Source organism: Protopterus annectens, chromosome 9.part0, assembly GCF_019279795.1.
Source record: "Protopterus annectens isolate FY-2018-M chromosome 9.part0, PAN1.0, whole genome shotgun sequence".
NCBI lineage: Eukaryota > Metazoa > Chordata > Ceratodontiformes > Protopteridae > Protopterus > Protopterus annectens.
This window is the reverse complement of record NC_056743.1, coordinates 315,288,713-315,302,857: the sequence shown is the minus strand read 5'-3', so window position 1 is coordinate 315,302,857 and position 14,145 is coordinate 315,288,713. Positions and strand designations below refer to the sequence as shown.

General features: G+C 37.8%; 1 protein-coding gene across 1 annotated transcript in view; it reads right to left on the bottom strand.

Moving 5' to 3' along the window:
• Window positions 1-14,145, bottom strand: part of LOC122811212 (transmembrane protein 178B-like) — a 561,592-nt gene that overhangs the window by 180,845 nt on the left and 366,602 nt on the right. The window contains exon 2 of the mRNA XM_044082900.1: window positions 237-350. Coding sequence (XP_043938835.1) covers window positions 237-350 — 114 coding nt within the window. The remainder of the gene's footprint in view (window positions 1-236; window positions 351-14,145) is intronic.

Below are 14,145 nucleotides of genomic sequence, written 5' to 3'. Positions count from 1 at the left end.
GTCCTGCCAAAATGATCAACTTTTAATATAAGAGTTTAACAGTCATGAATAAAAAAATATATAACTGATATGCAACTCTTGTATTTGTACAGGAGAAACAGGAAAACGACAATTCCCGAGAAAGTTCTGCTGACAATGTATTACATCAATACCAAGTTTCAGAGCCACAATAAAGGGAAGGAAACCAGTACTTCAGAGAAAGGAGGGAGGAAAAGTTTTGTTTGCTGAGTACTTACGCAGGGCATGCCACTCATCCTGACGGATTGTCTTTGTTACATTGATGGGGAGGTTGCGTGGAAGCGTAGACGATGTGTAGTGATACTTCACTGCAGTGCAGCGTTCAATGATGCCTGAAATAGAAAGAGAAAAGGGAAACATGAGTCTTAATGTACTAATGATGAAATGGCGAAGCAAAACACGAGCAAATCCAGAGAGATTACAGATGCAGTAAAAATACCAGGTATGCATAATTGTGTCAGTAACTGGACATTCCATGTTGTTCTAGGCATAAGATACGATAAACCATAATTACAGACACTGTAAATGACTCTACATTTATACAGTTGCAAAGAATAAGGCAGTGTAGAACTGATAAAACAATTATGCTTTTGAAAAAAAAAACATTTTTCATCATGTTCAGTTTATGCCTGCATTAGGGCACATTATTAAATCTGGGAACTACAGACTGCAACAATGGAATCTATATTACACAAATTTCTCATTCATGAAAAGCTAAAATTATTGACAACTGTCAAGGTGGCTATTGGTAACAAATGACTGGCAATCGTAAAGGATACACTTAGATCATGTGAGCCAGTAGTTCTTAGTCTTTCGATATTTTGCCCAAAACTTCCAGGCCCGTCTTCTATGAGGAATGGAGTCTAAACATTTCTGACAGATGTCGAACACTAAACAAAGTCTATTGTGTCAGATAATACAAGCATATAAACAATGTTTTCCAAATGTTCAGTGCCAGATGGTATACAAATTAAATAGTTCACAATGTCCACATAGAATACCATAGACAACATGCAGAGTGAGACACTAATTAGAATGGAATTCTTCTTCTAAGGGTCCAAATCCCATTGTTATGGCTGCCCAGTCAGTGTGTATAATGCACAGCACAGTGATCATAACGTGGTTCATTACTTACAGTAATAACTTGTTTACTGCACATTTGCAATATGAGTTTATTGTGTAGTCAGGGACAAGGACATTGTTCTTTTCCTCCTCAGTGCTCTCAAACTATGGTTTGTAGTCTGGCTCAATGGTGTTTTGAAAGGTACTAAAGGCACACCACCATAGCAGAATGCCATTCTACCAGAAGTTTAATATGGTCCACACTGATAAGAAATATACGGGTCTATATTAGATAAGCGAACGCTTAAACAAGCGAACGCTGATTGATCAACCTTATTTTAGCAAATGTTCAAGATATTGAAGCAACAGAAACCCGAATTATTTCCTAGGGAAAGAATTTGGTTGTCCATTTCTGTTGCTTCGGTATTTTCAGTGCTGTGGTGGAAAGTTACGGGTTGGATTCAGTTAAGTGTGCGATTGTGTGGATGTGAATGTTAGGGCTCGGGTTAGGTATGTGTGCGATTGTGTGGATGTGAGGGTAGGTTTAGGTGAGTTGGGGTTTGGGAGCGGGTGAGGCGAGTGTGTGATAGTGACGGACCTTAGGGTTAGGGTTTGGGTCAAGGTAAGTGGATAGTTAGTGGTGTGCATAGTTTAGTGTAGGGTTAGGTGTCAGATTTTAGGTGTATGTGTGGGGATTTCTGTTTGTTTGGTGTGCTTGTGTTGTGTGTATGTGTTTTAGATCAGCGATTTTTTTTCCCCTAGGAAAAAAAAAAAAATCGCTGATCTGACATTTCGAGATTGTAAGGTTTCGCTTACATAAGGTCGATCAATCAGTGTTCGCTTTGTTAAGCGTTCACTGATCTAATATAGACCTGAAATATACAACACATGCAACTTTGAGGTAGTTTTGAGAATTCCTGCCTCTTTAGCAAATTACATTTTCAAGGGAGATGTAGAAGGTCCTTTTCTGTTAGTTGTACTGATATCTCCCCAAAGTGAGTTCCACAGGACTTTTCATATGACTGTCTCTCTAGATTAAGGTCCCCTGTACCACCTAAATTTGCCTCCCCTGGACAGGTTCTACAGGACTATTTTAATACATACCTTCTCAAGGTGACTTTGCAGTGTCTTTTGTATATAACCCTATCTAGGGTGAGCTATCTAGTGCCTTTCATGCAGGAGTCTCTCCACAGTGGGTTCTACAGTGACATTTATCTTGATGAGTTCTAATCTTGCCAGGATTAATTCTACCTTGCCATTTATGCAGATGCTGTTCAGGGACCAGCTTTACTCTCTCATTTCTATAGGTGCCTCTCCTCAGGGTCATGCCACAGTTCTCCTCTGTGGTGGGTTCCACTGTGTCATTCATGTTGATGCTTTCACGGACAAGCTCTACTTTCTCACTTCTGCATATCTCTAGACAAGGAACATGCCACAGTGTTGTTTATACAGATTCTTCAACATGATGGGCGTCACTGTGCAGATGCATTCAGGGACAAGCTGTCGCTTGTCTTGTGTATTCAAATAAGACGATGAGGCTTGGGTGCTAGTTTAAGTAGTGTATTATACACAAACACATCAGGATGGATGATTGGAACATTAAACTTAAATGAAGTAACTAATTGACTGACTGCTACACACATACATGCTTTCACTCAAAATGGCACTCTTGCTTGGATGGACTCGGTACTTATATACATGTGCCCACGGACGAAATGGCTCTTAAAGGTACAACACACCCTCTGATCTACACAATCTAAACTGTATCATTTGTACAGGTTGTGATGCCCCTGCACTGGCCCAGTAATTAAGGAGCCTCAATCCTCACCACTAGCAACAGTGGGGAATGTACACACTGGGAGGACAACAAGTACATACACACTAAAGTGCAATTTCCTTTAAGAGCGCACACAGATCACAGTCAGTCTGGGGCTGGTTTCTCCCTCTTTCTACAGATCCCCAATAAGACTCCCCACTGGCATAGCTATAGGGTTGAGATCTCAGTTGAGTGGCCCAGCCAAAACTTCCATCACCCTCTCTGTCCAACCAGTGCTTCGTATCCCTGCCCAAGTAGCCGACACACACACACACACTTGATTTATACACACACACACACACACACACACACACACACACACACACACACACACACACACACACACACGGGAAAGGCTGGCACAGGTTTACTAGCTATGCCATGTTCTGCCCAGACTATAAGGTAGTTCCAGCTACCACCAGCCAACTCTTTATCAACTACTCTAAGGCCGTTAACAAAGGGTGTCTAATCCTACTGTGGAATATTACTAATAATCCAAAATGTTAGTCTGACCAAGAGCAAGGCTATTTAGGAGTGGCCTGTACAGTGTCACCAAATAGATATGCAAGTACCCTAAGAGCTTAAATATATCTCTCAGATATCAGCCACCAACACAGTTTTAAATACATTTAATAATAAATAGTAAAAGAACAAGACAAGTAAGTAATCAGTTATACCAGAGTTCAAAATCACAGGAAATATTTAAAACAACATTACAGGACAGTCTCAGATAAATAAAAAAAAAACATTCAAATCATATTTTACTATATTTCTATCTGAATCCAAAAGAGTTACTATACTCTAAAAACTTACGGACTGCAAGGCAAGTCCAGAAGATGGCGATGAGTGGATGTTCTTGTTAGGTCAAAGACAAAATACAAAATGCACAGTCTTGTGAGAGAGTTCTTAAATTAATATCAAATATTACTGCTGGGTTAGCTTGGATGACATCATGTTTTGTCACTTGACAGTTCACAAGCTAAAGCCCCGTTGTAGCATTTGACATCTCCTATTGAAAAATACGTATCTCTCAGATGTATGCAGATCCTGGAAGTCATAAAACAATAAAGCACTTCATCTCAAACCTAGCAATTACTTCTCTTTCAAGACAATACAAAAAACTTTTAGCTATAGACATTATGTCTGCTACTGAATTGAAACTAAGAACTTTTATAGCATGGTCGTAAAACAATTTAATTTCAACTTATTTTCTTGAAGTTTTGCAAGTTAACTCTGTATGTTCTAGTTTCTACTGTTAAAACATATACATTTGCACAGGTATATAGTTTATATACATTTCTGTTCTTTTCCAGTAGGGTACACTGTGGGACAAATCCTTGAAGCTCAGTACTGTACAAACCCTGTTTAACACACATCTCTGTATCAGCAGTTTAATAAACACACAACTCCAACATAGTGGCAACACAAGCAGTTGCATCATGCTGGTACTCACAAATGACATACAACTATTTACAAAATTCCAGATAGCTGGTCTGGCAGTACTTCCTTCTGTTACATTTCTGTACAAATCATATTAATATTCACAAATGACATATAATTATTTACAAAATTCCAGATAGCTGGGCGGGCAGTATTTCTCTTTTGTCACACAGGTGTCTAACATAGGGTGGCCCTTCAGCGCTTTTTATGCAGATTCCTCCTCCGGGTATGCTGCATAGTGTCATACAAACTGATGGTCTGCAAGAAAGATCTACATCCCATCGAAACAGATGTCTTCCTAGTGTGACCTCTAAAGTGTCACTATTATGGATGCCTCGTGAAGACAACTTTCACAGAGACAGTTGTAGTAATACTTCTCTAAAGTAATTTATACATTGATACAGATAACTCCTTGGCATACCTCTCAGCTTCTTAGTGCAGGAAATCTGGACAAAGACAAAAATAATGAGGGTCAAAGGTATTCAACTTGGGACAGATTTTAAATATTACTGTTATAAACTGATAACGTTGCTAGAATAAGAGGATTTGTGTTAGCATGCATTTTTCTGAAGGATATGAAGTCAAACTCAAATGTATGCCATTTACTAATTTTAATGCTCAATTGTTTTGCTAGAAAACTACACATTTTATGAGAAACAGACCAAAAATACGAGGCAAAAATCTAGATGTTCTGTGAAAATCTGGACAGTTGGGAGGTATGTTCCTCAAGAGAATTTTCAGAAACAGTATGTAGAAATTCCTTCCTCCCAGATGAAGTCCCACAGCACTGGAGCTGACATTTAAAACTATCTTCTAGGCTGATTCAAATAAGGGAACAAAAAGCAGACCCGTTTTCAAATTAGGGGCCTATGAGCTACACTACCTTTTGGGAGGGCAAGGATAGACAATGACCATGAGTGCCTCATAAGGACAATGGAATGGAACAAGCCTATCTTATGGGGGACACTAAACAAGCCTGCATTATGAGGGGCTGAAAGTAAGTCTGCCTCATGGTTATGGATGGATACTGAGCAAGTAAGCCTCTTAAAGAAGAGGGCAGGGAGAAAACCTGTCTCATGAGGGCCCTTGAACAAGACTGACTTAGAGTGTGCAATAAGTAAGCCTTCCTCACGAGAGGAAGTGTCTAAGCAAGCTTGCTTCTTGAACAAAGTGCAATGGACAAGGCTATCCTATGAGTAGGGGAACATGTGAGCAAACCTGCATTATGGGATGGCTACTGAGTCTGTGTGTGTATGTCTGCACAAAAAGGAAAGGGAGAGTAAGAAACCTAAACTTATGGTAGTAGGGAAACAGACAGGATTCAAGGAAGTCTACCTCACTGAAAAGAGGGAAAGTGTGGTGTGCAAACATTAACTTGAGCAGGAACGATCTCCTCTAACTCTTCTTTTGGAATTTATCTCCTCTGATCTATTTGTACATTAAGTATTGTTGCATCTTTAGAGAGTTTTACCCCGAAATACAACAAATCCATTGTCTACAAATTTAGGTAGCACAGTTCTACTTTATACATAGTTATCTTTAATTCCCATTTAATATCTGTGTGTAAGGAAAATAAAATGCACGTGTTCAAGTTAAAGGAACATTAGAGGAGTAAGTAAACAGATTTCCTTCGTTTTTCTAAATTATTAGGTCACTAGATGCTTTACTGAGTTGACTACAGACATTGACACAGAAAACAACTCAGTACTGAATTCCTGTAGATTTAAGAATATTAGATGTGCTTTTTGCAGGGAAAGTAGCCTGCTGGTCACAGAGTTTTGTTTTAGATGGTACGATAAATTCACTTACACATGGTGGTATGCTGACAAGTGACTCATCCTCTCTTCTACAAGGTCTAGGTTCAGTTCTTGCCTCCAGATATTGCCTAAGGGAGGTCTACATCGATTTTATATGTCCACACAGTTTTTACCCCAGCCACTCTGATTTTATCCCACATTTTAAACATGTGCTTCTTGTGTTGACTGTCTTCTCCAATGAACTGATCCTAGGTTTGTGATGTGAAACATTTACACCATGTTTTTTTCTGTAAAAGGTTTAAGCTTTGTGGGACTAATTCAGTTAACAAAATTAAATAATTTTCCATGTGATATGACAGATTAGACAGATGAGACTGAAAACATATATACTAGCGTAAATGAATTACAACAGAATAATTAAGGAAAAAAGTAAATTTAGCTTACTGAATATAAGGTAAGTAACAGATAAATGCATCTTCATGGTCAATTAGTGACAGAAGGAAAATATAGCAATGACTGTGATAGGCAGAAAAAAGGAAATGTGTAAGAAGAGACAGAAAAAGGAAAAGGATGAAACAGTTGGGCAGCGCTGGCAGAGACAGAGGGATCTGAAGCTTTTGACAGGTTTGCTGACATAAGCTTCATTAAAAATACAAGGGGAGCTACAAAACAGAGGAGATGGGAAGGCAGAACAATGATGTCAGAATGGTCAAGGTAAAAAATAGCAACCTGAGAGAGTAGATCGTGTTACAAGGGAGTATGTACAGGATGATGAAAAGCTGTGATGCAGAAAGACTAAGGACCTAAGGGAAAACCATATGTAGTGCTGAGGTCTAAAATAGTCAGACAATTTGGAAAGGTCATACAAGATTAGTGTAAACCGCCAAGGCCTGACACTTTCCTACAATTCATTTTCTTTTCTGTGGAAGCATACACAGCTGTTATTATCCAGATTATCAACCTTAAAGTTTCCTTTACCAGAAGGAACATTGAAGAACTGCAACTGAGATGCTAAATGCCATCCCTAAATATGAAAGATATGGGGGTTTACAGCACAGTGCTTGCGTGCGTGTGTGTGTGTGTGTGTGTGTGTGTGTGTGTGTGTGTGTGTGTGTGTGTGTGTGAGGGGGAGAAAGAGAGAGGCTGCTGCACTGTTTACAATATAGTACAAGATAAGGCAAGTACATATATGTGAGGTATAATGTTTATGTTAATATAGTTTGATTACTTTTGTACAAATGTAAATTTGCTTCTGTCACAAGTGATAACTCAATAAAGGTGTTTGAATAAAAAAAAGGATAAGAAAGTACATCTACTGATAGTGAAACAATGTGACCAGGTAACCAGGTGATTAATGGCATTGTTGTCAGAGGAAATGGGCTAGGGTGGACGGAACTGAGGAGTATGTGACTGTTGTTGGGTTACTCAGTGGGGGGGGATTCAACTATAGCTCACTGTTTCAATAACAATTAGAATGGGTCTTCCAAACACAATGCCCTGGGCAAACCGCTCTAATCAAGGGCAAAGATGTGTGTAGAGGCATGCATGCATCCTCCTCATGGTAGGCAGCACTTGAGGAGCTCAGCAGAGCTGCCATTGGGTTAGGAGCTCCAGGGAGATATGAGGAGGGTCTGCTGAATTTAGCAGAGTGGTGTGCTGTTTACCACCTGTCTTTATGTTCCTAATTTACAAATACAGTGGATATAGTCATGTCAGTAGAGAGAGAAAATGTAAATTCTGTGTCACTAAGGAAACGAGATATGCAACTTCTGGGACTGCATTTACAGAGGTGCCTATTGTAGATCCAAAGCAAAATAAATACAATTTAAAAAGCTCTCGTCTAATCCTCAGCAAGAGAACCAGGTAATACTTCATTACTGCTATTGGTGAGGCTGTCATCAGTCAATATAGGAAGTGATAATACTGCCTCCCTCTCAAAAGCCATGTGGCTCTTTAGGAAATGGTCCATATTTAGTAAAACATTCCAAGGTCAGGTTGTAGACAGCATTTTGTCCTGTTTTGCCTACAGGTGGCTGTCCGTAAGTTTAGGCAGCTTCCATTGGGGTTATTATCTCTGAATCTTTCGAAAGGTCATGAATATTGGTGTTTCCAACATTCAAGAATCTGTTCTTTAGAGAAAGGGAAAGGCAGAAGACATTAGAACACAAGGCATGAATTCGTGAAATAGTAAACTCTGAATATAATTTAAATAAAAACACACAAATGTCAATGTAAGACAGGAGTCCCATTTGTTTTTCAGCAGATGAAATTAAGTGTAGGAGGCATGGCCCTTTGCAGCAGACATTATCTGCATTGCTACACAGGAATGCATATGAGAGATATTGGAATTAGAAATAGAAACGGTGACAAAAACACTATGTCAAGGAGTGCAGAACTGAAGTTACAAGCCATATTTAAGGGAAAACATGCTACTTGGCACCAAATGGAGTCACAAACTGCAGAACTGCCTGAAAGAAGAAAGGCGAGCATGTAACCTATCTTTCCACTGAGGGGGAGCAGTCTTGCAGTTGATTATATTAAGCATGTGGATGCAAGACATAAGGGGGGTATTAATTCAAGTGCATTGTCTTTGGTGCCTTCAGCCATCTTTTTTGATCATTTGCATAATTTGGCCATTTGCATGTGACAGAGTAGCCTGTACAGTGTTGATTTTTCACTATTCAGAAATTTTCTTTATTTTGTACCGGAGTATCTTAAGTTAGTTCACTAAGTAGAACTAAAACAAAATGGACAGAAATATGTAATGGAGGGGTACCTATCTGGTAAGAGAGGGTGAGATAATATTTATTGTGGCGACAGTCAAATCAATGGGACTGTACACACTGGAAATGAAAAGGAAAGGAAAGATACAATACGGACACTATGACTAATCAGGGGCCAGGCTGATAACACAGAATTAAACAGCGAGGATGAGAGAAAATGAAGCATGGGAGGCAAGTGAAAAAAGTGCAGTAATTTTAATTTAGTTTAATTTGATAACTGGGTAAATGCACAGGTCCCAGAATGTTTTTTCCTTCTGGTACTTGGGTGATACAGAAATCCAAAATATGTATAAACACAACAATATATGCAAAAGAAGCAGTGAGCACAACATACAGAATGCAACAAATGCTACTGAGAGTGAAAACAAAAATGACGGTATTTATCAATGTAGCAAGAATCTATAGTGTAATGAAAAAAATTCTGATTCCAGAAAAAAACAGTGGGAAAAAAAGTACGTGAACCTGGCAAACCTACTAAAATAATTTTAACCCTAAACCTAGTAAAACAATTCAGAGATGCAGCTCGATTCATGTAGATGTAAAGCTTATGAAATCTGTCAATGAATATGTGTCTGAGCTAAGAAAATCAACAGAGGATGATGATTGTGGAGAAATAAACTGTTGATAAATGTGACTGCATGGGAAATGACTGCATACAATGAACATTGTTGTTCATAAAACTAATTTAACATTTGAAAATGCCTTTATTACTACTTTAGGAAAAAAATGATTTCACCAGTTGTACAAGTAAGGTAAACTAGAATAGTTTTTAGATAATGGGCCAATTGTACACTAATACCCTGTTGGAGAACGACTGTTCTCCAGCATGTTATTATTATACAGTTATCATATGCTAAAAGACAAGCTCACCCCTTCATGGCAGCTTATTTTTGTAATACCATATATATTTCAGCATATGTTGCGAAACACTGACAGAAAAAAAGCAAACTCCATTTTATAATCCTTGCTAAATGCAGCATTACTGATTAGTGGGTGTAAAATAAAAAATAAATAAAACCAAGTAAACAAATAAAAAAAAAAACAAAAAAAAACTAATGAGCGTGTGTGTGTATGTGTGCTTGTGTATCTGAGAATATGTCTGTGTGGATGTGGGACAGAGAGAGGGAGAGGGTTTATGTGTGAATGTATCTGTATGCATGAGAGGGAGAGACAGACAGACAAGACACTGCTTAACTTATTTGCATAACAATTTTTTTTATAAAGCCAATGGTGTCCAGACAGGAACACAAACTGCTCAACTTTTTGTTCAGGAATTAGTGCTAAAGCAGATGATGTATGTGTGTGTGTGTACCAGGGATGCTAAAGGTCCCTATTTGAGCAGGACTGTCCTGGGATCAACAGCCCAATCCTGAGTTCCACACTGCCAGTTAAAATCCTGGCGTAACAGACTCCACTTTGCAATTTCTGATTGGCTCATATGCCTGTATATGAGCCAATTAGGAATTGCAAAGCAGAGTCACTCCTGTTCAGTGCGGGACTGAAAACTCTTGACACTGGTACTACGAATAGCTTTATAATGGCAAGTGAAATGAAATTCAGAGAAATTAACACTGATTTGCAAGCAACTGATAATACAATGAAAACATATACAGGGCAGCCTGTAAGATACTGAGAATTGCTGACGTGAACATTCCTTATAACAAAGAACAGGAAATAATAAATGGTACCAGACAAAATTTGTTGGAAAGAAGATGGCTTTATAAAATTCATTTAAAATGAGTAGAAGTAAAACAGAATCATGAAACAGTGGTATTTAAACATGAAACTGATTTTTAAAGAATGAATGGGTAGGGTAAAGGGAAGCATAGGTTCTGTTTATTTTCTAGCAGATGCTTAGTGCTACTAATGTTTTAGCAGATTCTAAACCTTGATTTTTCAGACTAAAGGAAGTACCTTATGTAAATATGCTAATGTAAATGAAAACAGATTGTTGAAAGAAAAAAAAAGTATAAGACATATAGCATATTTAGAATGGTCTTCTCTGGTGATACCTTACTGAAATGTAACAGAATTATAAACTTGTATGGAGATTATAAAATTAACTGTAAAATAAGCTGCTACCTTGGAATAGTAACCCATAGCTCAAACTGAATATCTTTTTGCACTATTGGCAAAGGGCTGAAAGTGTTAAAGGTGGGTATGATCCATGCTTAAAATCTTAGTTCTGGATGATAAGATTAAAAAATGTATTTATTTATTGACATTTGTTTACTGGGAAAGTCCACTGGGCCAAGCTGGCCCATTTTCAGTGGACGCCTGGGGAGAAAAGGTACATACATATAATACAAAAAAATTAAAAACACAATTACATAAAAAGTAGCTAAAAATAATTCATAAAATTACAGATGACACAAACTTATTGTAAAACAAAAAAAGAAAAATTACATATTAAGTATGATTTAATATAACAATGTATAAACAAAATTTGATACAGTAAAGAAAACTAGTAGATCATACAGAGCATAATACAGTGATTTTTAGCAGAGAAAAAAAAAGCTGTTATACTCAAAAGTAAAGGAGTATATCAACTGAATAATTACTTGGATCAAGAAGTAGAAACATGGAAGTAAAGGTTAGTGAGAAGGCATATGGGTAGGGGTTTACGATGGCATAGGGGTAAGGAAATGAGAAGAGGAGAAATCAGAAAAGGAGGTACGTGAGGTTTAGTAAAAGTTAAAGGTCAGGCAGAAGAATAGGGAAGAAGAAAGTTTGGTAAAGTAGTGAGAGAGTTAAAAAGAGTGAGAGAAAGGTAAGGGAAAGAGGTAAGGAGTTAAGTGATGACAAGAGATAAAATGTTAATAAATAATGTTATAATTATAATGTTAATGTTAGATAAAATGTTAATTTGGGAGTTTAAAAATAAGAAAGGAAATTGTGAGTAAAAAAGCTGGATAGATTGGGTTTAAGTAATGGCTGAGGAGGGAATTGAGCAGTTACAGGTCCACACAGAAGAGAAGTAACTATGCAGTGAACTTTTGAAGTTAGAAGGTCTTGGTTGTAGACATACAGATGCTGAAAGATTATTCTATATTTTGGAAGAAATAGTCCAGGAGTATAAGAATTGAACTGCAGGTAGTTTGGGTTTGTGTACTTGGAGAAGGTATTGGTGTTCAGAACCTAGAGGACAAGCTGGAGTGTACAGGGTAAAGAGAAAGCTGAGTGCTGGACAATCCTGATGTTTATATACAAGTTTATGAGAGGTTGTAAGCTGGAGGAGGAGATGGTAATGGGGGAGTTCAAGCCATTGTAGTTGCTTTAGGGCAATACAATGATGAGTGGAGTAGTGACTATTGGTAGCAAATTTAGCAATCTTAGTATAGCACATTTCTAATTTAGTCATTAGGGAAGACTGCAGATTAGTTAGTAAAGGAGCACCATAAACTAGTGATGGTAGAAGGTATGATAGTGCTAATGCTTGTTTAGAAGGGAGGGAGAGGAATTTGTTATGTCTATGTAGTAGCCCCCGTTTTTTGTGTGTTTTGTTTAGGTTATTTTGAATGTGATGTTCAAATTTAAGGTTTTCATCAATAATTACTCCTAATAGCTTAGTATGGATTACTCTCTCAATTTTGGTAGAGTTAAGGGAGAGAATTTCTGTTGGAAGTGAAGATCATAAGTTTGTTTTCTTTTTTTAGGATTTAGAGAGGTGATTTTTGTGAAGCCAGGTTTCTATTGTGGTAAATGCAGCTTGCGTGATTTGCATTAGTGTGCTTGAATTGTGGGCAGAGCAGACTATTGTGGAGTCATCTGCATACTGGATTAGAGAGGCTGCTGGATAGCTTGGTAGAGATTAATAAAAATGTTGAACAGAAGAGGGCCTAAAACTGATCTTTAGGGAACCCCAGTACAGTTATGAATGTAAGGGGAAATAGAGTTCTGCCATTTAACAGCATGCTCTCTATTAGAGAGGTAGTTTTTGAATCACTTAAGAGACTGAGTAGATAGGCCAATACTGGAGAGCTGGGAGAGGAGGATGGAGTGGGAAATAGTATCAAATGCTTTTGACAAGTCCAAGAAAAGGGATGATGCAATGTTTCCAGAGTCTCGTGCTTTGTTCACAATGTCTAAGAATGAGATTAGAGCAGTGAATATGCTATGTTCATGATGGAAACTGTTCTGAGTAGGGGAGAGAAGATTAGAATTTTTGAGACAGGTGAAAGTACAGCTATGGGTCGGAAATTGATGATGTCAGCCGAGGGACCACCTTTATGAAGTGGTAATATTATAGCTTTTTTCCAGAGGCTAGGAACACAAGAATCCTGTATGGATCTATTTATCAGAATGCTAATGCGGTAAGGCCAGTGAGTCTGCTGCAAGTTTGAGAAATTTGGTAGAGTTGGAGCAGGGCTTTAGTTTTAGAAGCAGTGTTTTGATATGGAAGGTAGGGACAGGAGAAAGTTGAAAAAGTGGTGTGGGGGGGGGGTCAGATGTATGCCATTTGTTGACCTGTTCACACTACAGGTACAAAATACCTGTTCATATTAATATATTGCCATTTACCTCTGATGTGGCATCTGTGCCCCCTATATTTTAAATGATTCCAGAAAGTCTTTCTTAGGGTGCATAAAGCCCTACAATTTATATCCATGTTTTACTAGTTACCAGGGTTTACACTTGAGGAACATTTACAAAACTTTAAGGAAGTGCGGGAAAGACTGAATGATTTATGTCTACATCTCAAGACAAATAAATGTGTTTTGTTAAACAGAAGTACAATATTTAGAAAACATGGCAATTAAAAAGGCTAAAATAAAAAAAAGAAAAAAACATCCTGAAGACTCCGTCTTTTACAAATGTCATTGAGATGAAAGCTGATTAAACTTTTTGCATACAGACGAGAGAAGAGAACAGGAAAGAACACCAACAATGAAAAAGCTTTGCTGCAATTAGCTGATTTAGTTGTTCATTGCTCTGCTGACAGAGAGCTAATCATTTCCTGTATTGCTCCAGCTTATGGTATAAGACTTGTTCCTTTACATACAATACCAGATGTTCATGAAAGACCACATGATTTTATATGCTGGCACTTGCAAGATTTGTACAGTCATGGTCTTACCATGGTTTATTATCAAAACACTTCTTTGTTTATTACAACGAAAGAAAAAAGTCATAAATCAAAAATTTTTTTACATCTAAATTTTAAACTTCCCTTTCCTGACGTCCACATTTGACATTATGCAGAATAGCAGAAGGTGACATCAGACACCCATGCTATTCTGTTTAATGTGCCATGTGAATTTTACTTCTA